The 27036-nt window shown below is 46.1% G+C and overlaps 2 protein-coding genes across 3 annotated transcripts in view; one reads left to right on the forward strand and one right to left on the reverse strand.

The window, feature by feature from the left end:
* Nucleotides 1-16189, forward strand: part of LOC135372419 (serine/threonine-protein kinase SIK2-like) — a 107136-nt gene extending 90947 nt beyond the window's left edge. The window contains exons 7-10 of the mRNA XM_064606034.1: nt 2143-2266; nt 3852-4078; nt 4631-4831; nt 8780-16189. Coding sequence (XP_064462104.1) covers nt 2143-2266; nt 3852-4078; nt 4631-4831; nt 8780-10162 — 1935 coding nt within the window. The 3' untranslated portion in view covers nt 10163-16189. The remainder of the gene's footprint in view (nt 1-2142; nt 2267-3851; nt 4079-4630; nt 4832-8779) is intronic.
* A 2685-nt stretch (nt 16190-18874) lies between these two features.
* The window catches only part of LOC135372487 (oligoribonuclease, mitochondrial-like), a 28897-nt gene continuing 20735 nt past the window's right edge, over nt 18875-27036 (reverse strand). For both annotated transcript variants that reach the window (XM_064606094.1, XM_064606095.1), the window contains one exon: nt 18875-18995. In XM_064606094.1, the coding sequence (XP_064462164.1) occupies nt 18929-18995 (67 nt within the window). In that variant the 3' untranslated portion in view covers nt 18875-18928. The remainder of the gene's footprint in view (nt 18996-27036) is intronic.

Consider the following 27036-nt stretch of genomic DNA (forward strand, 5'->3'; position numbering starts at 1 on the left):
CACCTCACCTCAACCTCCTTTTAAAATTATTTTCCTCACCTCACCCCATGTTGTTTCTGAAAAATTTTTCTCAACTCACCTCAATATTTCCCAGAACACTTTTTCCTCACCTCACCTCATTTTTTTTCTGAAAAATTTTCCTCACCTCACCTCAACCTTCTTTCTAAAATATATTCATATTTGTTATGATTTGTGCCTCGTCGAGCTCACCTTAACCAGTTTCTGTAAAATGTTTTCACTTCACAATTAAATTACTAATTAAATTACTTTATGTAGACACAGACCTCTTGTGCATTTTCACCTAACTTGATTGCCGTACTAAAAGCTCAATATTTCAACTTGTGGCAATACGAAATATATGCCATTATTTGCGCTTATTGCACTTAAAGCGCGTGTTGTTGCCTCCATTTCTTATAAATTCCATCATTCTAAATAATACGTTAAAGACATCTGCTTACAGACTGACTAGTTTGGCTTTGTTGAAATCTATACACTCAAAGCACACGGAACTATACTGAGTTGTTCATGTGTCTCACATCATGTATGTGACTCAACTGACTATGTATATTGACTATATTCACTTGTACGTGTATCTGATCTGACACGTCTATCATGTATCTGACTCAACTGAAAGTCTGGAACTAACGTGCTTACAGCGAACACATTTTAGTGTAGAGAGCCTATGCTCACAGTAACATTTCTGCTACATTGGTAATACAAAAAGCTGGCTCTCGTGCCCTTTTAAGAGATCGCGCAATTGAAAATAGCCGCTCCACATTTCCTCATCCTCCCTCTCAAAAATTTTTCCACCTCACCTCACCTCAATCTCAATTTCGGAAATTTTCCTCACTCACCTCACCTCAACCTCCTTCTCGAAAATTTTCCTCACCTCACCTCAACCTCCCTCTCGAAACATTTTCCTCACCTCACCTCAATGTGCGTGAGGTGAGGTTGATGTGAGGGTGAGGTCACCCTCATTTGCCCTCGTGAGGATGCCCACCTCTGCCCTCCTGTTGCTTGCAGGCGCTAGATGTGCATAGAGTGAGTACAAAGAAATATTATGAAGCAACATCATCATTCATGTAGTGAGCATGTTGCAATATCAGGTGCTGTATGTTTACAAAGGAAAGGAAGCCTCTCATCCTGTGCTATCTGGAAACACGTCCGCTCTTCCCAAAAATAGAACACTTTTGCTGTTGTGTTATTGGACGCATGCAAGTTTATAATTTTTTGTACCTCTGGGTCTCATTTATTTGCATTATATCTTTTGCAATAAATACTCCGTCACTCAAGTTATTTGTGAATCTTCCTAAAATTTGTGGCTGGATATGTTAAGAACATTGGTAATCCCCCGCGACTGTGTGTTTGCATTGCTTGTCTGTCACTTTGTGGTGATTCTCAGTAATTTGAGGCAGTATCTACATCTTAGGCACACAGAAATGCCTTGAATGCCCAAAATCCTGTTGTATGTACCACTGCAAGGGATCAAGTTAGGACCCTGCTGCTCTCTTAAAGTGATGGGTCTTTATCGGGTCTTTAATGCTGAAGCACACAATTTTTGTGCGTGAAGCTTGCTGTTGATAAGCACGTCAAAGTGTGTTTCTTAATATACCCTTACTCTCAAGAAGGATGTGAAGGGCATTTGAATCACTATAATAACGATCACTACAATAACTGGCATACACGCGTGGGAAGACAGTCTATTCTGTTATTCTCTTAAATGCACAGGGAACCCTTTGACACTGCAAGAACAAGCTTGACAAGCTACGGACGAGACATGACAGTGGCGTAGCCAGAACATGTTGAGAGGGGTTCTATGGGGCTTCACATGGGAGAGGAGGATTTCACCCTCGTTTCTCTCTCCCAAATGCACTACCACAGGCACAATTTGGGGGGGAGGTTGAGCCCCCCTCTGGCTACGTCACTGACACATGACATGATAAGACACAAGCTACGAAAGTTCAGTATACCTTGACACAAACATCAGACCCAGAATCCCTATCTACGTACTTCACTGCTACAGGAACACTCTGTTTCCAAGCCGAAAACAAGGATGGTCTCACATATGTCATTTCACAAGCAGTTCGACGACTATAATTTCTGCTGCGAAAATTTGTCTAATCAGTGGCCATTTCTTTTCAGAGTCTCGGAGTGGTACTCTATGTCCTAGTGTGTGGAGCCCTTCCGTTTGATGGCAGCAACCTCCAAGTCCTTAGAAGTCGTGTCTTGTCTGGCAGGTTTAGAATCCCCTATTTCATGTCATCAGGTAGGGCATCCTGTCTTTGCCATCTGCATAGGAAAAACTCTATTGTGTGTCACCATGGTTTGCGGGGAAGCCAGTTCTTGTACTGCACTGCTTTGCTTTGCTCGCACATTTCACTTCTCTCTCTTTTTGGCTACAAGTGTAATTTAATTATTGTGATCAAAAGGAGCCAATAACTTTGTTGGAAAGTGTGTTTTCCCTATATCCTAATCACCATAAAATTGTTTTACGTTAACCACTACAAAGGGGGCACGATGTAGCATGCTGCATGATACACTATATTTCTCACGGATCTTGGCAGGTACATGTCACGGGCAGTTACAATTTTAATGCACTGCACTGCACTTTTCTCCTGCAGAACACAGCTGTCAAGAAGCATTTTCTTTGACACACATACGTGCCATTGCAAAGTTTGGTTTCAGTAGAACTTCCTTTAAAGGTGACCGAAAGCAAACGCTTGCCATGCCACACTTGTTTTTTGTGATTTTCTAATGCAAGAAAACTACACATCGTTATTGCATATTCTGCTTGCACTAGTTAACATTTTTAATGCATGCACATAATCTTGTGTCTGCTTGACCTTCAGCTTCAGCCTTTTTCAGTGAGAAAACATGTCACCGACAAAAGTCTGGTCAAGGTTTGTTGGTGAAGTGTAGAGCACTGGGTCCCCGACCCGGCCCGCGGGCCGGGCTGGGCTTGTTATTGGCTGTGTGCTCCGGGCCGGGTCGAGCCCGGGCCGACAAAATACGCCAGCACCGCGGGCCGGGCAGGGCCCGGGCCGTTAAAATGCGCCACCACCGCGGGCCGGGCAGGGCCCGGCCCGGGCCGACAAATGTGTTCCCGGAGTCAGGCCCGGCCGGGCCACGCAGCTAATTCCACACATTGGAGATGCATTAGTTCATATCATCATGCGCTTGCGTCATTCCTGTGCATATTTTGCAAAGACAAGCAAAGGGTACTGCATTATGCATATGATTCGACCCTCTAGAACATTCTCCAAGCCACTTTACATTGCTCCTCACTCCTCACATATTTCACAATCACTTTGGCAAAGCTTGGTGAGAGGGATAGGGACTGGGAGAAGCAGTTTGTCGACAGCATGCTCTATCTCCGCAAAATCTTGACAGTGTAACGATAACGCCCCGTGCGTTCTGGATTTAATTTGGTCTCGTGCGGTTACGGTGTTAAACCGCCATCACTTGTATGTTTGTCTTCTCTCCTTATAAATTTACTTATAAATTTGTTTGATAATCGCCAGAAACGCGTACGTCGCGGCTGGAAATACTAGGCCGGGATCTACTCGCCAGGTCACCGGGCCGGGGCGGGCCGGGCTCTATTTGCTTAGACGCCGGGCCGGGCCGCATAAAAATATGAAGGTCCGGGCCTGGGTCGGGCCGGGCCATTTTTTGATGCGCCCGGGCCGGGTCGGGCCCGGAAAAGTCGGCCCGTGCAGTGCTCTAGTGAAGTGTTCTCTCTGAACTGTATCAAAGTTCCGACAGCGAGCATAACCTTGCGATCTTTTCTCAAAAACAGGGTATCTAACAAACTTTTCACATACTTTTCCTCAATTACTTTTTCCTCTCTGCAGACTGTGAGAACCTGATTCGCAAGATGCTGGTACTTGAGCCCAGCAAGCGACTGAGCATAGAGCAGATCAAGCGCCATCGGTGGGTGCAACCTGAGGGGGTTCCTGCGCCCTCAGTAACCATCAGCAGTGGGGCTTCGGACCGAGAAGCTGCCCGGATGGGGGACTTCAATGAGCATATTGTACGCCTCATGCAGAGTCTGGGCATTGACCCCAAGAAAACCAAAGAGGTACCCGTGTCCGTCCCCTCTTGATTGACATTGCTGTGCAACAGTTCAGTAGGATACACATGAATTTTGAAGCTTCCGAGATGCTTTGTTGTTAGGACACAATGTGGGTTGTTATGGTCAGGAAAGAAATTAATTAACATGTTTGTCGATAATGCACCTTCCACACACATGGTCATTTATGTTATTTATTTTTATTTATTTTCCCCATTTATTTTCTTGCTCATCAACAGCCTAAGCGATGACACACATAGTCAAGCGATGACAACTGATCAAAATTGACAGAATCAGGACACAGATATCGGTGTAAAATCGCATTAGAAACGTAAGTCTAAAAAAACCCTAAAAGAATGAAATCTATTAATGTCCAACAAACTGTCATTGTAGAAGGCCTGAATACGTGCAGGGGCCCTGTCGTTGAGCGTAGGATAAAATAACTGTCGTGTGAACATATTGTAGAAAAGAGACACTGCATAGTGGAAGAGGTTGTGAGTGTAAGAGGCAGTGACAGTATGTAACGTGATTTGTGATGTCATTCTTCTCCGTGTGTTGCAGTCTCTGATGAAGGAGTGTTACGACCACCACACGGCAATCTACTTCCTGCTGTTGGAGCGGTGGAGGGCCCATCGGCCCTCGCTGCCCGTAGCAGTGCGGGCAGCACTGGACCCGCCTCCCACCCGCCGGCCCAGCTCGGTGGCAGAGCAGGCCCTACGCCGCAATGAACCCGCAAATCCCCAGGCCGCCTATGCTGTGCATGTGAGTGTACTGTCCTTCTTGCTTGCTGTAATCCATTCAGGTGGAATAAAGTGTCAGAGTTGTAGGTACAGTCACCAACCCATTTTCCAGATTTCTGGGGGCCATAGAATTGGTCTGAATTATCGAGTCAGGAGTACCGAAATTTCACTTGTATTAGCCGGGGGCTTATGCACAAATTTATTCTTTCGCCTGCGCTCTGCGGCTTATCTGACGACTACTTTTCTGGGGTATTTTCCCTATACCCCGGTTTTACCGAAAGGGCCCACAGTGTCTCCGGAACAGCATCTCCCTGCCAATACACGAAAAATGCATAAAAGGGGGGGGGGGGGGTTAATACCGGGTTATATTTTGCTTCAGTAATTTGGGTGTAATCGGGTTGAACTGAATCGGACGAAAGTGAACTCTGGTTGCATCGGGTGGAAGCAGGTATAAACCTTCAGTTTACTCAGCATAATATATGGTGCACCAGTAGCCATAGAGTATCAATATTTAGTCCATGCATCTAAGAGGCAGCAGGGTCTCTGTTTTGACAGCTTGAATGGGCATATTTATGCACTTACAGCACAGTTTACAAAGTCCTACGTTAGCTGTGATGACTTCGAGTCCAGCTGTTTTCGGGGAAATATCGGGTTAAACCCCACCTGTGCCGATTTGAATTGGGGGTAAATATCGTGCGTAATCAGGTATAACCTTAAAAAGTCAGGCCCTAGTTATTTTGGCACTTTTCAGATGCGTTTCCAACTTTTCTTCTTTTTCATGATGGAGCTCCAGGTTCAACTTTTGCAACGGTGCGCAGTGCAAAATGCATGTGTCGAATTACACCATGCGGCGAGCCTTCTTGTTTGAATAAGCATGCCCCCCTTTTTTGTCTATAGACGAGAATCTTCGCGGTATCTAGTGCATGGCCACTTTGTAGCGACTGTGGCACCATGATGCAGGCATTTGCTGTGGAGAATATGGGTGCTTCGGCTCAATCCATTGGCGAAGGTGTGAGCTCGGGATATAGCTTGTCCTTCGAACGCCCTGTTGGACTAAAAACGCTGCATAAGTGTATGTTTTTCTGTGTGACTGCATTTCATAAGATGTAGGAATAAAACAGCACAAAAAGCTAAGTCAGCAAAGAATGTGCTATCTAATAAACTTCCACGATGCTATAAGTGCTATATGTGGTTCCCAGTTTGTCGAACATAGTGTATTGCTTGTAGTGTGGTGTAGTCTCCACGCAAAGAAAGTTTTTGCAGTGTGGAACGAGAGAGTTTTACATTGCAACTCATGCTCAATGGATAGTTTCTGCCATGTCGGCACAGTTTCGCCTGAAGTCGTTCCGGGACCCATACTAACCCCCCCTGTCCCCCACTCCTTCCTGCTGCCCTCTCTCCATCTGCCCACATCTGTACACCGCTCAGAGCCACCATTGCTACGCGGCACTAACACGGAAGTAAAAAAAAAAAAAAAGTTTCTGCCATGATATGTTTTACAACTCTCATGTTTCTTCACCTGTCAAGCTCACTGTTCCTCGTATTCACTGTTCTCATTTCCAGTTGAGTATCACTGTTCTTGAAGAATATATACCAGAATACGCCTGTCACATATTACGTAGCTGTGAACATTGAAATTTGTAATGAAGAAAGGAATTTGAGGCAAGCCAGCTGGTGTGCTGAATGTACAAACATGTCCCTGAGTTTGGGGAAGAAAAGAAAATGAACCACACACACAGAACTCAACACAAGAACTTGAGTTATGTAAGTTACTTACAAGTTACAAGTTACAAGAACTTGAGTTACTTGTGTGTGGTTCGTTTTCTTTTCTTCCCCAAACTCAGGGACATGTTTCTACATATGTTTGTCTTTAGTGTTGCAGTGAACAAAACAATGATTGCTTTACGGAATTAAATGATAAGTATGTGTGTTAGGCAAGGATCCCACGCTCTACCAGTAATCTCAACAGCGTAATAAATTCTGATTGTTTAGTTCATGGTAGAATGAGTTGTTAGCTCATAAGGCCTATACTTCGATTTTTTATCATGCTCTTCGATAAAACAACAGTTCACCAACTGACTGGCATAGCACGGCAAAGTTACACGAACCAAAGTGCTCAGCGGAACCAATTGGAACTGTGTTATCACGAATCTGTGATGGGGACTTTAAAATGCTTGAGAACCCTGCTACGTTGCATAAACAAGGTTTTCATAATTTTATTTTCAGCGTTGCTTACTCAAACTTGTTCACGCTGTGCCCAACAGGAATTTCGTAGTTTCCGAAGAACACTTGGGCAGTTAGCTGTGGATCCTGAGCTGAAACTTGCTTGAAATTTGAATAATGACAGATGATTATGAAGAGCTTAACTGGTCAAACCATTGGCTGCTGTGTACACATTTTCTCTTAAAATGGCTGTTGAAAGAATCTTGAGACTTAATATAACAATGTGTGCTGGATGCGGGCAAAATTAATGCATTATCAACTACTGCACCACAGCTTCATTAGGGGAGATATGTTTAATGATGAAAAAAATAAAATAAAATTTGGGTGAACGGTCTACATTAACATGAGAGCATTAGTTGTCCGTAGAGTCAACTACTGTGCAGTCCTGCACAGATAAATACATATCTGTTGTGTCATTGAGAGCGATAACTGCACGAATATACTACAAACCAATACCGCGCCTACGGGAAACCTGCATTCCACCAGCTTCTCCTGCAGTCCCCATGCAACCCGTGCCTGCAGGTGGTACACTGTGCAGAGAGTAATGGTGGAATCTCGTTTGCGCTGGTTCGTGGCTAAAATTCTGGACAATGGAGTATGGGTGGTCACCGGTACCATTGAACACAACTGAATTGAGTGAAAAGATGAATTAACCAAAGTCAAATTAACAGATGTCTACTGTATCACACCAAATGGATGCATGCTTTGCACATTTGCATGGCGTGACCATACAGCTTCATGTTCTGTTTTTAATGTTAACAAACTGCAGAGTCTACTTCTGCCTTCACTTTTACCAGGCATATTCATGCAGATGAATAGCAAGTGCCCTAAAGGTGCCCTAATGTTTTCCTGCAGCTTGGTATTCAGATACCTAGCTCTATGCCTTGCAAACTGTACTCTGCACTAATATGAATGCTTCATGGTGAAAAAGAGCTTAAATAAAACACGAAAATGAAGTGTTGCGCTATTTTAGATCCGCTATGTACCGTAATTTCACGCGTATAAGCCGCACCGCAGATAAGCCGCAGGACCCGTTTTTAGGAACGTTTTGGAAATTTTCTGACAGATAAGCCGCACTGGCAGATAATCCGCGGGCAATATGACGCCACTGATTTGTGCGCCAACGGAGACTGAAAGAAGGCTATAAACCCTGTGGTACATATGCCAAGGCCGGCATAGTGTATAACAAAGGAGGTCAGTTCTAGTGTTCTACCAAGATCGGATTGTGCCCTTGTTGCGTGTTTTTCATGGATCGAGGGGTCAGTGGTCTTCCAGAAGACATGAATCACTGTCACCACTTTCGTTAAAGCTGCTTGGGGGAAGACACTAGGAAGGTCTGTCTATTCGAATGTGGACGTGCCCCTGTTTCGCATTCTTCATGCACTGGCAGGGTGGTGCTGTTATGGAGACACTGTCGTGGTCGGCCCTTTCGTTAAAATTGGTGTATGGAGAAAATACCAGGGAAAAATAGCTATGAGATAAGCCGCATAGGTGGATACGCCGCAGAGCACCCGCGAGAAAAAAAAAATCGCGCATAAGCCGCGGCTAATACGCGTGAAATTATGGTAGTTACATATAACATATATGTTCACGTCTTCTTGACCCTTCATGCCCATCACACTAGTGTGAGTCTCTGAGCAAAGTTTCTTTTTTTTTCTACTTCCTTGGTGAGATCTATAAGAGGCTCAATAAAACTTTCTGCACTGGGTGTTTGGATAACATCTAATGTTGCACATTACATTTGCAGGCCCACCCAAGCATAAGCTCGGTCCGAAACCACAAGTTTAGCCAGACTACTGATGGTAACATCACCACGTGCCGCGTGCCCGTAGTGGCTGTGAAAGGCCAGCCAAGCATTCAGCTGCATGGCATGCCACGCAGCCAGGGACCCCTCAACCGCACCACCATCTCTATCGATGAGGGCCTCGAAGAAGACATTGGGGAAAACCCAGACTCCCGCACCTCCTCGCCCGTGCAGTCCGTCTGCACATACCCAGAAATCCCTGAAGCCCATCGTGATAGCCCTCCCCTGTGCAATCTGACACAGCTCCTCAGCCTATCAGACTCTGGCCCTCCGGCCAGCTCCTCCAGCTTCGAGAGCTTCGACTCACAAATCGAGACAGATATCGCAGGGTTTGCATCACAAGACCAGAGCTTTTCTGACACATCAGACCTTCTCGGCATACTGCCCCCTACAGACATCCTTCCTCAGACACGGCTAGGTGGGGAGGGTCCCACCTCGAAGCTCTTCACAACTTATCAGGAGTCGGGTCAACCACTAGTCGACTACAGGGAGGGACGTCGTGCTTCAGACGGTCTTGTGAGCATTCCCCGGAGCTGCTTTCAGAGGCCACTCAGTGAGATGGAGAGAGCCAAGGGATTTCTGCAACTCCACCAGCTGCAAAGCAAAGAAGCTGCAAAACACCCCTGCTACGACTGCCAGACAGTAAAAGAGGAAGCCTATCTGCCAGCACCAAAGTTCTGTCCACCAGCACCCGAGAGTTGCATCACAGCCAAACAGAAACACGTGCCCGGTCCCGAGGATGTAGTTCCGCTGACAATGTGGAGTGGTGACAGTGGGGGAAGAGGGATGTTACTCAGTCAATGCAAGCCCCTCCAGCAGCAAGTGCTGTACCAAAGGCTACAGCAGAAACGGTCAGTGTTTCAGCAAGCACTCCATCGAAGGCAGCTCTCGTTCAAGCAGTCCCTGCCTCCTATCTCTGGGGAGTTGAGTCCGTCGCAGCCCGATCAGCAGTTCTCCTTCCAGCCCATCACAGAAGACAACTTGTCGTCTACCGTCCCGCAGCAAACAGACTGGCCCTCAGCTGCGGACCCCCCTCCACGTTACTCGCCGCAGCCCCCTTCACTGTCCAAGCCAGAGCCACTGTCTTCAGGTTCGCTTGGGCAACTTCCATGTGAGGACGACAGCGGTTGTGCAGGACGCTACTCAAATTATTCAGACTCAGAGGTGGGGAGTACCCCAGGACTGTCAGCGTGCTTGCACTTGAGCCGAGCAGCCAACCCTTCTAGTCACCTGTACAGTGAGAGGCTGTCTTGGACTCAGGCTGGCTGGGAACACACTGGCAGCAGCAGGGCCTATGAGGGCTCTGAGCAGATGGACACTTTATGACTGCACACCATTCACAAGTAGCATGGTGCAGTCTGGGAGTATCCTAAAGGTTGTTTCCTTGTTTTCTGGGCACAGTGTGTGTAGAGCAAACAGGTTCTAGTCTAGACAGGCCCCACTCCTGTATTAGGTTAAATAGCAGTCCACAGTAAGGCTGTTGCAACAAAGTAATGTTTGTTTAACCTTCATGACCTCAAGCAGTGCAGATTTCGACAGGCCTCTGAATTCGCTAACATTTCAAACCTTACTAATCGGTTATATATGGGGCTGCTACCTTGGATATATCCTGCAGTTTTCACTAAAGGACATTAGGTCCTTCACAATCAACCATAATTTGCACCGGCATATGCAATATGCAAGTAGTGTAGGAAAGTTATGTAGTTTCATGAGACCACGCGTGCACAACACTGCGCATGCGAGAGTACGTGAACACAAGGTGTATGTGTCCCTGCATGTGGCAGCAGTGGGCCAGTATGCCATCATGCAGGTTCAGCACTGCTCCTGGTCATCAGATACCTACATGTTTACAGTGTAGATGGTCACTGCAAGAGGCAGCAATGGAGTACAGCCTAGAGCACTGCACGGGCTCAGGCTTACCCAAAAGCCCAAGCCTGGCCAGGTAAAGCCTTCTTTTTTGTGGGCCTGGGCTGAGCTCAAGTTTGACCATTCTGGGCCCTGGCTGAACCCGGGCCCGTACATTGCAGGGTCTAGGTTGGGCTCGAGCCTGTGTTACCCCGCCGTTAGTTAGCCACCGTGAACTTTTACTGCCCGCTACACTGGGCTGGGCTGGGCTGAACCAGGCTGTGAAACCTAGAAATGTTTCGGGCTTGGACGAGTAAATCAAAGGAAGGCTGGGCTCGGGCCAAGCCTGGGCCTAAGAATGCGACCCGTGCAGTGCTCTACTACAGCCGCTGTCAGACTTAATCACAACATGGCGTTCTCAGCCGCCAGTGCCACAGAGCATTGGCAACTGGATTTGAGACTAGTTCACAATGTGCATGTAGCACAGCCATGAGTGTGAAGCAGAGACTGATTGTAGGTGCGATCACTGCTCAACTGAGCTGCTGTTGCGAGGTGGTGTACTATGTCTCAACCCAGTCTCATACTTGTCTTGGATGCAATCTCAAACCGAGAGGTTAACGTTCTGTGGGGCTGGCGTCTCCACAGGCCATGTGCTCACACATGACGCTTAGGTCTGATGGTGGCTGTACATTACCTCATATCAGTGTTACCATGAAAAAAAGTCCGTAACAACAATAACTGTGAATTGTGCCCAGTGTAGTATGCATAGTGTGCGCATAATGTTGCTTTCAGAAACTACCGGTTTGAAAGTTAAAAGAGGGAATATGAGCCTCTAAGTCTTACTGCTGTTTAACTGTTTGCCACTGATCATACTGCCTACTGCTCAGTTACATGGTACAAATGAATTAGGCATGATCTGTACCACAGTATACCATGTTGAAACCTACTACAGAGAGCATATACATAAAAAGAAGCAATGCAAACATATACAGCAAAGCAGGCATTAGATGACACAACTTCTAGGTGATCCACTGACAATTTCTGGATGTTCATGTCATAGGCCATGTCTTCTATCTGTGCTCAGAAGTACAGTACCGTCCACAAGTTCTTTGACAGCCAAAAAATGCTTTTTTTGCTTAGCACTGCCTTTGAGAGTGCTCAGAGATTCGCTAACTATAATGACACCTCAATCTTAAGGACAAGTATTGCAAAAAATTGCACGTTTGTCTCATATCTGCGTAACACGATACTTTTGGTTAACATCCACACACAACTAGGACTGAGGTGGGATTTGGGACATCTCTTGTAGCACTGGAGTTTCATTACAGAAAAAAATAAAAAGGAAAGAAAGGAGTGCGGGGGGGGGGGGGAAAGAACACAAAACATTTCACAAAATGTCACTGGAAGAAACTTACTGGGTGTGTATACCCAGCAATGATTTGTTGCAGAACACATTCTGTCTAGGTGTTATCACATCAGCAAAGTTGGCATTCAAGGCACTGCGAAGAAATCTCGGACAATTTCAGCGAACTGTCTGGAGCTCGTGAATGGTACTGTATGTTATAAAGGAAAAATCTTTAGGAGTCCACCTTTGTACATAGAGTATTGCCAGCTGAAGCATGAAACCACTAGGCTAACCGTAGCAGTGCTAGTTGTGTCTGTACCTCGGTGTTAGATTGTGGATATGCACTCCAGAGATAGAGGCATAGATGACTGGTTCCTTGCTTCATCTGTATGAAATAGTATGAAATATGTTTTGAAACACAAACCTTGTTGTCAGCAGCTTAGAAGACGACTACAATTCTGTGCTGTTTGTGTGTGTGTGGACTAGGCAGTGTTAGAATAGTGTACGGAACCTACCAGGCTGATGCACATATGTGATATTTAAGAGCAGCTGTGTGGGCACCCAATTAGTGAGACGTTCCGAGATGGGCCTTTGGACATGCTCGTATGTCCGGTCCTTTTTTTATATAAATGATAATGTGAATGTTTTGTCAGTGTAAATCATATGTTGAAAGTCTTAAGTGGTGTATTTAAAAGATGAGCAAATTATTGTAAGCCAGAACTGTTCTGGGGCCAACTGCAAATGGTACACAAGTGTTTTATTATTATTATTTATTTAAAAAAACATTTTCTTATTGTGCACTTCCACAGTGTCCCCTTGAAAATGGTGTCGTCGTTACTATCATCGGCTTCTTCTGATAAAATTCATAGGCTGTGGTAACACACCTGCTATGTGACAGCAACATTGCAGGTGCAGTTAGCATGCTTCTGTCTCATGATGAGTATTATACGAATGTATGAGAAAAGAAGAAAGTCAAAAGAAAAAAAAATGCTTGTAGAAATTCAAACATTACACTTTGCCTGTTCCTGTGACACATACTTTCCATCAAGGCTACTTCGAATACCATTTATGAATGGTGTAGTAACGACTGGAAACTAACATCTGCATTAGTACGCTGTGGGGTTTGTGCACATGGACACTGGTATCACCTGCCTCCTGTCAGGGTGTGACGGGCACGGAATAAAGAAGGAATAGGTGACAAACCACTGTGCACTGTTAGTTGTCATTATACTACTTCTTCTTTCGTGTCAAGAATACTGCAAACGAATGTCAAACAAAAATTTTCTGATACTTTCCGATTGCATTGCAATGTGAATTGAAAAATGTGGCACACTCAGCAGGCTTTTGTACCAGCATGAGAAGCGTAGTAGGTTTTCATGCTACAGAATGCTCTAGATTTACGTGCAACTTCGATTTACACTGAGGAAACATTGTACATTAAACAGTGCTCTAGATGCTCTCAGTGTTTGGAGATACAGATTCTGCGAGGGAGTACGGGAGGTCTGCATCAATAGTGACACAAACTATATTTTCCCATTGTATGTCCATAGCATGTCGACGCTGGTGGTTGACCTTCAAAATTATGTGGCAGAGTGAAATGTACCATGACTATTTATACTGAGAGAGGCTGTACACTTAAGCCGAAGGCACATTTGCCCGTCTGTTCTGTTCCAATATTTGCTGGTGACTGATGAATCTTCAAGCAGACTTGCCTGTGTGATTTACATGCCATATTTATAAACTAAGTCATTCGCCTGCTGTGAGAAAAAAGAAAAAAAAAGAACACTCACCTCTTTTGAAATGCACTTGGCCTGAACTGCTAGGGTTTTAAATGAAGTGGCGAGAGTTCCACAGTTCTCTTACTTTGCGCTTTACTGCAATGCCAGATTGAATGCTACAAAGTACAGGGCAAAGAGGGGGAGGCGTACCTTCTGCTAAAAACTGGCTTTCCCTGATCTGGAAGAGTGTTTGCTTTTGGTATTGGGATGTTTTGCTTCACCAGTATTGCAATTCTTTGGCACGACATGAAGAAAGGTAGACGCAGCAAAATGCAGGGAGCTAGGCAAAAAATAGCTGCGCAGAAGCGCATCCCGCCGTCAGCTGATCTGCTACTCGCCTCACGCTCAGTGTCGCAGAAGGGGGCGTGATGCTGGTGTCTTCGTCCGTCGCCTGTGATCTTTGACTGTTACTACAAGTTTCAAATGAAAAAGGCACGGACGAGAGAGACAGAACGTAATTTTGTGTGTCATGTTTCGTGGCTGGAAGAATTGGAAGGCTTTAAGCTTTCAGTTGATGCACATACTGTGTTCACAAAAAACGTTCCAATACTACAACAACACTGGCTGTGAATCTCTGTCAAATAACATCGCCTGTGACGACCTGGAAGACACCGTGTCTGCTTCCATGAGCGAGCTGTGCAGGCATAGACTCATTTTTCTGTTTTTAAGTTCTGTCTCGTTTCACACAAAAATGTTAGAACATAGAATAAATACAGAATTTTATGGTTAAGGGCTTGCGACACCATGATTTGTGCGGTTCATTAAATCGTGCACATATGGTACTGCATACCAGAGAATTGAGGTAAAAAAAAAACACCTTCTAGGATTCGCAGTTGGTGAGATACAAGCTCCAATGTCAGGGTTGAAAGAGCCTCCGTTATTCTTATTTGTTCTCATAAGCATTGGCCTCTTTCGTGGCCAGTTTTGTACGCGTCCTAGACTGCCTTTGCAGTAACACTCGAAAGGCAGGTCCGCACCGATGCAGATAGGCATTTTTTTACATTTATCAGGGATAACAGTAGTGTTGCAATCCCTCTAACTTTCATCATTGCGATGCTAAACAATGACCATTCACAGGCTCCTTCTTCACGTCTATCGGCATTGCTGTAGAGATGACTGTGTCGTGCTGGTGGAGAAATGGGCAGTGCAGTGAAGTCTGAGAGAACTGTTGCGCTCTAAATTGGCTTCTGATGATGTGTGCGGTGATAATGTTGTGAGGAGAAAGCCAAAGTACATGACAGTGCCATTCCCTGAAGCCCCCTATGACACCACTTCACTCTGTAGTCTCCAGAGTAGCTCGTATTTTTAGAACTCTCTGCCATTGCTGTAGACCGTAATGGGTGGACGTTCTGATTGTCAACATACCAAAGGTCTCAAAATTACCTGCTACGCTAAAATTAAGGTAAACTTTTCTAGTTGACAAGCTTGCTCTTCCTGGAGTTCATGCTCATGGGGTTGGATGATGGAATTTGCGTTTGCTGACCCTCTAAATTTCATGCCTACCTCATTTGTGTAAAAAATTATTTCAGAATTTTTAGTAGCTTCATTTTGGAGGTGCAGAATATGGGCGATCTGCATTGAGTGTATCAACCATAAAATATTCCTTGCTGGATAGCTATTCCTTGAAATCAGAACATAAAAGTGCCATTCTCACAAAGCAAATTGTGCAAAGGCATGTTCCGCAAAAAGAATGTGAAACCACAAAGAAAAATTCTATTTGTACAGCTCGCGTAAAAGTTAACCTGAACGCCGTTCCAGCCTGCAAAGCAGAAAGAGAGCCACCCTGGCAGCGCCGAGTAGAAGACGGCACCTTCTTAACGATGGTCACCCCACTATCTGGAATGAGGTGACCTAAACACCCTCCACCGTTATTTCTTCTAAGCAGCAGCAGGGACTGCAGGCCAGAATGGCATTCACGTTAACTCTGATGCGAGCTGTACATTCTGGGAACTCTGGTTTTGACTGTGAAGAGGGAATGATGAACCTGGTTAGCTTGGTTAATATGTTCACAAAATGCAGCATGCTGCTCACGTGCTTACAAAAACCATTAACTGTGTGAAATGATAAATGCTCACATGCATCGACATTGGGGTGTGAGCGATAATATGATGGAGCTGCCTACGTAGATATCCACAGGGATCTCACCTTCACTCCAGGGCCCCCAACATATTATCTTGTGCTTACACCCCTCCCGCCCCATTCTGTCAATTTCCGTGCGAGCTGCGCATCGTGAAAATGGTCCACCCATTATGGAAGACGATGTCTCTACCAATGGCAGATGTCAACTTTGGATATGGAGCCAAGTAGAATGTGTCGTACTCTGTCAGACGAGTTCGGACTAGTAGGGCTTTCCAGGACAAGTAGCTAATAAAAGTGTACAAATGTGACTCCCGTCTGTGCTTTGTTCTTGTACTGGTCGTGAATTACCTGACTAATTGTGGCATCTCGTATCTACTGCAAAATTTTTGCAAGTTACACTGATTAGCCTGAAGGTTCATGCCGTTTGCAACTGCTGTAACTTCAGTTACAACACCGTAGTCGTTTGTATTACAAATGCAACACCAAAATGGAAGAACATCTCTCCATGTTGCATCACTGGCTGCCCTCTGTAAAGCATGTGCTTTCGTCATTTTTTTATGTGTCTGCAAATAACACAGGCAGACACATTGTGCAACAAGGGATAACACTAGCTGGAATAAATTGACATGTAAGCTGTCTATGTTGCCGTTGAAGTTGCAGGCAAATCTTGCTAGAAGGCGAAATAATCACACAAATGATTGATTTTTTAAATTCCGTGTTATGAGTGGCATACTGACGTGGACAGAGGAATGACTGTAGAACTGCATTATACATAGCACATATGGTACAAACAAGTACATGACAGTGCATGCAAACATGCATGAAGAAGAGCCCAAAGACAGCACATCCTTAGAAGCAGAGGTGAAGGAAAAATAAAAACGTGATTAAATATCCGAGGCTATCAATCAGTCGATGAAGCCTTTTATTAAATAAGGAGGAGACGTCCGTAAGACGTCCATAAGGGTGGAGTGCCTAGCGTTTAATGACAAGGAAAGCCCAATGGCGGCAGAATTCCTACACCGCGAGCCCATGAGATGCGGGCCAGAACCCTTAACTTCTTCTACACCTTTATTTTTATCTAAGGTGCCTAACATAGCGTTCAATTGTAACACCAAACAGAGATCCGCAGGCCTATCGAAAACCCTTACTGTGAACAGTGAGAAAGCAAGAAATAAAAAAAGGCAAGGGAAGGAGGTTGCCTTTCAAAGTGGCCTGTGAAGTGCACAGAAAATTTGTTTCAGGCATAGCTTTGGTGACTTTCAATTAAATTTAATTATTTTTAGAATTATGGAAATAAAGCCAACAAATGAAATTAGTTTTGTTAGCCTAATTAATATAGCATAGCTCATAGCATAACGCTAATTAGCATAGAATCGATAATTAGAAATTTAACTAATACATTGATTTTGTGTTTGAGTGTGTTTGTCGCGTCCTGTGTTTTACCTCAAACTCTAGGCAATCTGAACATCATCAAGCCAACACCTAGCTTGCCTACTCCTGTTATGTTCATAGATATTCAATGTTCCCTGGCAGGACGCAGGATGTAGTGCTAGGAAATCTCACGTTACTGCAGAGGCGGAGAGTTTTCATTTTCCCAGAGGGGGCAAGGGCGCACCGCGAAGTAAGTACTCTGGCAGGGGGGGATATGTTTATTAAGAAAAAAAAAGAAGGGTAAGCTAGATGGATGTCGGCTTGTTATTCCAAGGAAAAAGTGAAAGGGGGAAGACAAAAAAGGCAAAGAAAAGAAGAATGCAAAAGAAAACAAAAAGAAGGAAAGAAAAGGAAAAGAATAATGAAGAACACAGAATCTAAAGCTGAAGAATCACACACTCTGGCGTGATCCTATGATGTATGCAGAACTGGTATAGAAATAAGAGGAAGGAAGAACAGAAAAAAAAACAGAGAACGTATACAGTGAACATGTGCACAACTGAAGGCATTACGCCTTTGAAAACTGAGTGCAAAAGAAACAAAATGCATTGAATCCTGGGTGTTTGACCCGAAATGCGCGCAATATAATGAATATGGTCAATGAAATGGAGCAGAGGGAGTTGAACCCGCTCCCAACGGATATGTGTTCTGAAGATCCTACTGTTACACCTCACTGGCAGCTGCTGGTACCTTTTCGACTGCTTCGTTTCATTGACCTGATTGCTTTGGCCGAAATTCAGGCTATGTGTTGTGTCATCCTCTGTGTTTCTTCGCCTCACCTTCTACTGTGATAATGAGTATGGTGGGCGGATACATATTTTACAAATTGCAAGATGCATTTTTGGGGTTGGTGCCTCTTCGCTCTTTTGACCCGGGCACGCCGAGCCCCAAAGGTTGGTGTCAGTCTCTTAGCGGGACTTCCCGGGGGAGGCGGTGCCCCCCCCGGGAATGCCCACGCATTGCATCGTGGACGCTTTCTGTCATGGGGGAAGGGAGAATCGTCCTTCACATTTCGTTTTCGTTGACCTCATCATGGTCAATGGGTCGAGAGAGGAGAAATCGGAACAGTTTGGAGACCTTCTCTTACTTTCCGATAACACAAGTTCCCACAGTTCAAAGCGGCGCTAAGCACTCTGGGATTTTCTGAAGTCGTCTATTATCCTTATTATTATTACGAGTCGTACGGCACATGCCAAGTACGAGCGAGTAGCTCCAAGCATAACCCCCAACTGCGCGTGGTGTTAAGAGCTATCTCTCTTGAGTGAAGTCAGGCCTTTTGGAGGATTGTGCCAGTGGCATGAATGCGGAGACGGTATTTTTTTTTTTCAAGCCACAGGTTTGGCAGGCTGTGCTAGGTAAGCGTTAAATTTAAAGGGCAAACTTAAGAGCTGAATACTTTTTATAGATTGCTTTGCAAACTGCATCTCGTTGCACAACACTTCAAATGTATTGGAAATATTTTCAAATCTCAATCTTCACAATTCTTACTGCATAATGCATTCACAGAACAAATATTCGATACTATGTCAAAATATTGTGCACGCTTGAGGGTAGCAGGAGTGTACATCAAAAACTTTATTGCGTTCTACGAAAACTAGACAAGAAGATAATTTATTATCTAAAAATATGATCTTGGTAGAACTTGAGTTCTGCTATACTCTCTTTGATGTCTGCAAGGGCCCTGTAAAGCAAGATGGACAAGGCTTATTAAAAATGCAAGTGCAACTTTAACGCAAGGGTTTGAAAAAGTTGGTCATGGGGTCAGGTCAGGCATGGGGATATGCAAGCAAACTATAAGCAAAGGTGTTCTGGATGCCAGAGCGCTGCTTGAAAGTAGTCAAATTAATTTCCTTTCACACTAAGAAGCGCCCCTCCCGATAATATGAACTTTATCAAAGGGCGGTGAGCAGGTGAACGTCACCTGCACTCCATGCCTGCAGGCGGCTTTTTTGAAGTTATGCGATAGCTTATGAAACTACGGAATAACTTCCACTTTCTTCCTATCGAAACCTTCCCGACGAGCACCCTGCTGCTGAATGCTCCACAGTTAGATGGAAGCAACTCTTCTTAAGGGCATTGTTAATGCACAGGGTGGCAATACCCCACTTGACTAGCTTCAAATGTGAAGACTCATACGGCAGGAGCTGCTTCTTAATTTATGGTGAATAATGCCAACAGACATGCCCCAGCAAACTTCAATTGTAAAAGCAAAAACCTGATCGTATTCTGGGGTGAAAGTTCCCTCGTGAAACTCAGGGACTTACTACAGGTCTTAAAAGTGGTCAAATCTTCTTGAGACACAAGTTCTTAGTTGGTCGTTAGTGCCTAAGTTCAAGTGGACTAACATGTGTTTGACGTATCAAAAAATCTTCACCACTTTATCATGGGAGAGAACACCACACAGTGCACAGTCAAAGCTAGACAGATAAATATGACATAAAATTGGAGCAACGCTAGAGCCCATTCAGATGCCTTGACTCTGGATGACGAGAGATCCACTCAAGCCCACTACGGTAGACAGATACAAGGTCAACAGCTGCAAAAAGGAGTCTGCAGGGATGCCACATGCATTATGAAACGAAATCAGCCCACTCTCCTCTATCAGCTTACACACAACTAAAAGCAGCTCCCCATGTGGCACAGACTTGTGACCTTTTAATCCTCTTAAACTTAGGCAACCAACTAGAACTCGTGTCTAAAGACGTTTTGACCACTTTCAGGGCCTGTTGTAAGTCACCGAGTTTCACGAGGGAACTCGCGTCCCAGAATACAATCAGGCTTTAGGATTTACAATTGAACTCTGTGGTTCCAGGTCGTGTCTGGTGGTGTTATTCACCCCAAACTAAGCAGCAGCTCCTGTTGTACGAGTCTTCGCATTCGAAGCTAGTCAAGCGGGGTTCTGCCACCATGTGCATTAACAATACTCTCAAGAGGAGCTGCTTCCATCTAACTCAACGGAGCGTTGAGCAGCAGATCTTCGTCTCAGTGCGGCTGGTGACTCGTGACACAGAGTGGTACTATAGCTAAAGCAGGTATAAGCGCTGCATGAGTTGAGAAGAAACAAACAAAGGCACACAAACTTCCCTACATCACGCGAGGATCATGTTGGCAATCACGACTGCTTTCCCAGACTATTTTTGTGAATTTGATTGCGCAGTTATAACTAGGGCCTGACTTTTTAGGGTTAAACCCGTATCCGCCCGATATTTACCCCCCGAACGAAATCTGTAAAATTCGGGTTTAACCCGAATCTACCCGAAAACATCCGGGTCGCGTGGCACACTCATAAGCGTGCATTAAAATAAAGTTTGATAACATTGCTAAACATTAGTTCCATGTTAAGACAAATTTTTATTAAACAAAAAAATCACCCGAATGCATCCGAATTCCTGACGACAGAATATGTCGTAACGGGATTTAACCCGAATACACCCAAATTTTCAAAAGAAAAATATCACCCGATATTTACCCCCCGAATTTGGCCAAAAATAAAACCCGAAAAAGTCAGGCCCTAGTTATAACACTCCGCAGCGCAAAAATATTTTGCATGACAGCTCCTGAGGGACGGCTTGACGAATGAGACAGGGTCTCGAGTCATGTTAAATGTCACCTCATTGCTCCTTTGGACTCCGCACCAAAATCACCACAAAGGTTGTGGTGCATCCGTAATATTTGGGATGTCAGGAACATGTGTACGAAATATCTCAGTCAAAAACTGCACAGATTTTACTCAAACAAATTATTACGAAGTGAGCCCTTTGCCTCTGTGAAGCGAGAGGGCGCAAAAGCAACACACTGCTGGCATCAACTGGCATCCGGCAAGGGAGAAAGAATGCAGGATTGGGAGCAGACGACAATGCTGGGTGATGTCACAGAATCCTCCTCCGGACAAACTGCAGTAGTACGGAGCTCTGTTTTCTGCTCTTCACATTTCGGTTTCGGTTTGCTATTGTCATCATTTACGAATTAATTACTCGTGCAAAATGAATGCGAATGTTGTATTTGGTATCAAAAGGGTGGTTCGTGCTCGGTATGATGCTCACCTAATTTTTGTCGAATCCTTGCAAAGTCTCCCTAAAATATAAGCCTTACTATTGCAAACTTGATTAGACTGGATGAAATGCAAGAAAAGCTAGTTTGTTTCTCAAGTAGATATCCTTTCATAGTAAATAAGCAGCTGTGGGGAAAGCCATGCTGCCTATCATTATGAGCTACCCTTTCTGAAGTTGCAACATCTTTGACACCACAAGGTTTTTCACACTGTGAGGTGCACATTATACAGTGGGCTCCCGTTAAGCCGAACTCGCTTAAGCCGAATTTCCGGTTATGCCGAACAAATTACGGACATTTGTTTGTTTTCCCATAGACGCTATGTAAAAAAATTCCGCTTAACACGAACAGACACCGCGGGCACTTCGGATAACCCAAACTTTTCCGGCGCCCGCGGCGCCTGTAAACGGGCTTCGCCGCACGCACGGAAGCGAGGAAGGCACGTGATGCTGTGCACACGGCACCTTTGGGGCTCAGCTTCCACCACCCCCGCCACGCAGAAAGACTCTGTGGTCGTTTGGGGCTCAATCTTGATCTGCACATAGCGATCGTTATAGCTATTTTTCAAAATTTGCGCGCTCATTCCGTCACGCGCATTGGCCGTCAACCGGGGAGCACGAGCGTTTAGCAAACGTTACGGGATGGCGAAAAGTTCAAAATCTAGCCCTCCCTATTTGGGCCGACCACACACAGCCTTTCCCCCTTTTGCAAGTGCACCATAACATGAAACCCAAACTTTGTGGTGTCTTTTGATGTGCAGGCATTCGGAATACGTTCGCTCCTTACAGTGCGGCACGTGCGATTGCGCAATTCGCGTGCAGTCTCGGGGGAACTGCCGTTCGCGTGCTGTTAGGGCCCATTCTATCCGCGTGCGCAGCAGTGGGCAACCAGCGGCTTAATAACGCTTCAGTAGGTGGCCAAACTGGCAGGAAGTAAGCTATTGTATGCTGCCATGTTGCCAATATGCCGTTTCACAATTGCTACCCTGTTTTTGACATTTTCTATGACACTTTTGGGTCCTTCTGTTAAGATGAACTTCTGATAAGACGAACAAATTTCCGCGGTCCCCTCGTGTTCGTCTTAACGGGAGTTCACTGTACATGCAAATGTTTGTGGGGACCGCTGCTGTTGCGTCTTTATTCCTGGTGTGCCACAGGCACTACATGGTACACAGAGCCGGCCGCTTGCTAGCTTGGAGCCGAAAGGCGGGATCACGTGGCGGTCCGGCCTTTTATAACAGTCACCCTAGCGGCGGACATAACAAGTAGGGCCCCCTAACGAGCATAACGTTCAATAACAGTTACATACATAACACTCCTCCCCTCCTAGACCACATAGTCTTTTAGGTAGTCAGGTCGGCGTCGTTGTCTCTGGGGACGAGTCGAGCGCTCAGGAACCGGAGGACTTGCTTCCGATCGTTCGGTAGGCAGAGGTGAAGATGGGACAGGAACTACTGTTGAGCCATGTCACGTCGTAGTTTCTTCAGAGCTGATGGGCAACGATGCTTGTTCTGCCAAAGGTACATCTGGCGGTAACGGAAGCCGTGGAGAAGACTGTGGCTGGAACACTGGGTCTGGAACCGGCAGCTCAATCATTGGCTCGTAATATTCAGTCCACTCACGATGACGGATCTGATCCAAGTGACGTCTCCAAAGGCGTCCATCAACTGTGCGTACCTTGAACGACACTGGTCCTGTGATGTCCGCAATAATTCCTGGCAGCCATTTAGGACCAGAAAGATAATTCCGAATAAAAACAGCATCCCCCAGATGAAAACTTCGAAGTCTTTGGTTTCCACTCTGCATGAGCTTTTCCTGTTTGTCTTTCATCTCAGTCAGCATGTCGGGATGAAGCCTGTCCAGCACCGTATGAAGTCTTCTGCCCATTAGCATTTCGGCTGGGCTTTTTCCAGTCGTGGAGTGGGGAAGTGTGTGTTGACTCAGAAGAAACCGTGACAGCTTTGTAGTCAAGTCGCCTTTACCCAAGCGCTTGAGAACTTGCTTGGTTTCTTGCACCATTCGTTCCACCTGGCCATTAGAGGACGGATGATAAGGCTCCACCCTGACATGTCGAATTTGATTTCGCTTCATAAATTCTTGAAATTCTTGGGACGTAAAAGCTGCACCATTGTCCGAGACGATGGTATCAGGGACATCATGCGATGCAAATAATGTTCGTAGTTTTTCACACACTGTTGCTGAAGACAAAGACGTTAACTGAAAGACCTCCAACCATTTGGAGTGGGCATCCACGACGAGAAGAAAACACCTCCCTTGGAAGGGACCTGCAAAATCGATATGGAGCCGGGCCCACGGGTTCCTGGTAAATCCCCAAGGGTGCAGCCTTGCCCTTAACGGATCTGGCCTTGTTTCCTGGCACTGCAAACAGGTTCGCACCTTTCGTTCAATTTTGTCGTCGATGCCAGGCCACCATACCACGTTTCTCGCCAGTGCCTTCATGCGAACAATACCTGGGTGCACACTGTGCAGTAACCCTAGCACATGGTCCCTGGCTTGTCTTGGGATAACAACACGACTCCCCCACAGGAGGCAACCTCTGTACTCAGACAGCTCATGCTGGCGTCGAGCGTATGGCTTGAACTGTTCAGTCACCTTGCCTTGGGGCCAGCCATTCACGGTCCAGTGTTTCACCCGGGACAGAACAGGGTCGTTCTATGTACACTGCGCAATCTTCCTCGCATCCCAAGGTATCTCAGGTGCCGCTTCCAACATCCGGACCTCGGAACAGTGGTTCGTCTGGAACTTCCTTCTGTGCCACAGGCAGCCGACTGAGGGCATCAGCATTTTTTAGTTGACTGGCAGATCTGTACTCCAGTTCATAGTCATACGCACATAGCATCAACGACCACCGTAGCATCCTAGGCGATAGCACTTGCGGAATAGGCTTTGTGTGGTGTAGAAGTCCCAGTAGGGGCTTGTGGTCTGTTACAATACGAAAGTGATGTCCATAAACGTATTTATGAAACTTCTTAATCCCGAATCCAATTGCCAAGGCTTCACAGTCGATCTGCACATAATTTCGTTCGGCGGCTGTCATTGTCCGAGACCCATACGCTACTGGTAGCTCCCTACCATCAGCTTCGACGTGACTTAATACCACTCCAAGGCCATATGGGGACGCATCACAGGCCATGACTAAAGGCTTCTGGACATCATAGTGCACAAGGATGTCCGATGACTGTAACAACTGCTTGGCTTGTTGGAAGGCTCTCGCCTCTCGCCCTGTCCATTTCCACTTGCTCTGCGCATCAAGCAATCGATACAGTGGCTCCAAGGTATGTGCTGCTCCTCGCAAAAACCTGTTGTAAGAGTTCAGTGCTCCGAGGAAGGCCTGTAGTTCCTTCTTGCATTTTGGTGCAGGTGCATCATGGATAGCCTTAACTTTGTCATCAGTTGGCTGGATTCCGCCGGCGCTGATCCTGTGTCCCAAACAAACGACTTCCTTTACACCAAACAGGCACTTGTCCTTGTTTAAGCGGACACCATCCTCAAGGATCCTTCGCAGTACAGCTTCAAGCCGGGTGTTGTGTTCTTCCTCATTCTTGCCACCTACCAGTATGTCGTCAAGGTAAACCTGCACTCCATCGAGGCCTTGCAACAGTTCCTCCATATAACGCTGGAATATAGCAACAGCTACTGCCACTCCGAAGGGTAGACGTGTGACACGGAACAGTCCACGATGCGTAGTAATGGTTAACAGATCGGCAGTCTCCTTATTCACTGTCAGCTGCTGGTACGCTTGACCCAGATCAAGCTTTGAAAACATCGAACAACCAGAAAGTTTAGAGAACAGTTCTTCTGGAGTGGGCAGTGGATAAGTTTCCCATCGGACAACGGGATTAACAGAACTTTTGTAGTCCCCGCATATCCTTATTGCGCCGTTCTTCTTGACCACTGGCACGATAGGTGTGGCCCACGATGAATGTCTAACCGGCTCAAGGATGCCTTGTTCAACAAGTTTGTCCAAAGCTTCATCCACCTTTGGCAACAATGCAAAGGGCACTGGTCTTGCCTTGTAAAACTTTGGCTGGGCGGTAGGTTCCACTTCTACCCTCACTGGCGGTCCCTTGCTCTTTCCCAATCCTGGTTGGAAGACCTTTGCGTATTTACGCAGCACCGGCGTTGTTGAAGAGCCTAGGTTCTTGACACCGGCATCCAGTCGATGGATCTTCACCTCAATTCCTAGGGCCTTGAACCAATCCCTGCCAAGTAGACTCACACCGGCTCCCTTGACGACCACCAAGCGCAGTCGCTCTTGACAACCCTTGTAGCAAACATTAACAGTAGTGGAACCAAATACCCTCAACTCCTATTGGCTATACATGCAAAGGCGGAGCTCACAGGGCTGAAGTTTGTGTTTGGACAGACGAAGTCGCCGAAAGGTCCTCTCATTGACCACAGAGCACACTGCTCCCGAGTCCACCTCCATTTCAAGAGGCTGTCCATTGACTTCTACCGACACGTGGAATGCTGGTTCTTCAGCTGTTATTTGGAAAACGCCGGAAACGTCGGCTCCTCGACCACGACGGTGGCCGTCTGGTCTCCCGCTTGAAGATTTTTGCGTCGTCGGTGAACGTCTCGCCCTAGCTTTCTTCTGGCAAACTTTCACAATGTGGCCCCGTTGTTTGCAGTAATGGCATACTGCGTGTCGAAACGGACAGTCGTCCGGTACGTGAACTCCTCCGCAGCGGAAGCATTTCGTTGATGCACTGGTTGGCTGTCCTGCACTGTCATGTTTCGGCTTCGTTCTGTTAGGCTTAGCACCTCCTGCGACGCCATCCTTCTGAAGACTGTAAACATCGGTGGGCACCGCCCCCCGAATCTTCTCGGTCTCACGAAGAGTATATTCTGCTACTATCGCCTTGTCCTGAGCCAAGGTGAAGGTCAAATCGGACTCAGCTAACAGTCGTCGCTGAGACTCGTCACAAAGTCCACAGACAAGTCTGTCTCTAAGCATGTCGTCAAGCGTTGACCCAAAGGCACAGTGTTCGGACAACCGACGAAGTTCGGCGACATAGTCGGCAACACTTTCCCCAGGCCGCTGGTCACGCTTCCCGAACTGGAACCGCTGGACGATAACCGAAGGTTTCGGGTTGAAGTGTGTTGTTAACTTAGAGACAATGTCTTGATAATCCGTTTCCGAAGGCAGAGACGGGGAACAGAGGGAACGGATAACTGCATACATCGCAGCACCGCACACCACACACCGTGCACAGCTCGCTTCTTGTCGCTTGAAGTGATGTCGTTGGCGGTAAAGTAAAATTCTAACCTTTCCAAGTATGAAGGCCAAGCAGAACCCAGACCGGGAATAAATTCTTCTAAGGCTCCGAATGTTGGTGCAGTTGCTTGCTTCCCGCCGCTGGTTCCGTTGCCTTGCGCCATACTTCGTAGCGTAACTGCGTAGTTCGTAGTTCACCTCGTCGCCATGTTGTTGCGTCTTTATTCTTGGTGTGCCACAGGCACTACATGGTACACAGAGCTAGCCGCTTGCTAGCTTGGAGCCAAGGCGGGATCACGTGGCGGTCCGGCCTTTTATAACAGTCACCCTAGCGGCGGACATAACAAGTAGGGCCCCCTAACGAGCATAACGTTCAATAACAGTTACATACATAACAGCTGCAGTATTTACAACAAGGCATACAACCACAAGAT

This window comes from Ornithodoros turicata, unplaced genomic scaffold (genome assembly GCF_037126465.1).
Source record: "Ornithodoros turicata isolate Travis unplaced genomic scaffold, ASM3712646v1 Chromosome15, whole genome shotgun sequence".
Taxonomy (NCBI): Eukaryota; Metazoa; Arthropoda; class Arachnida; order Ixodida; family Argasidae; genus Ornithodoros; species Ornithodoros turicata.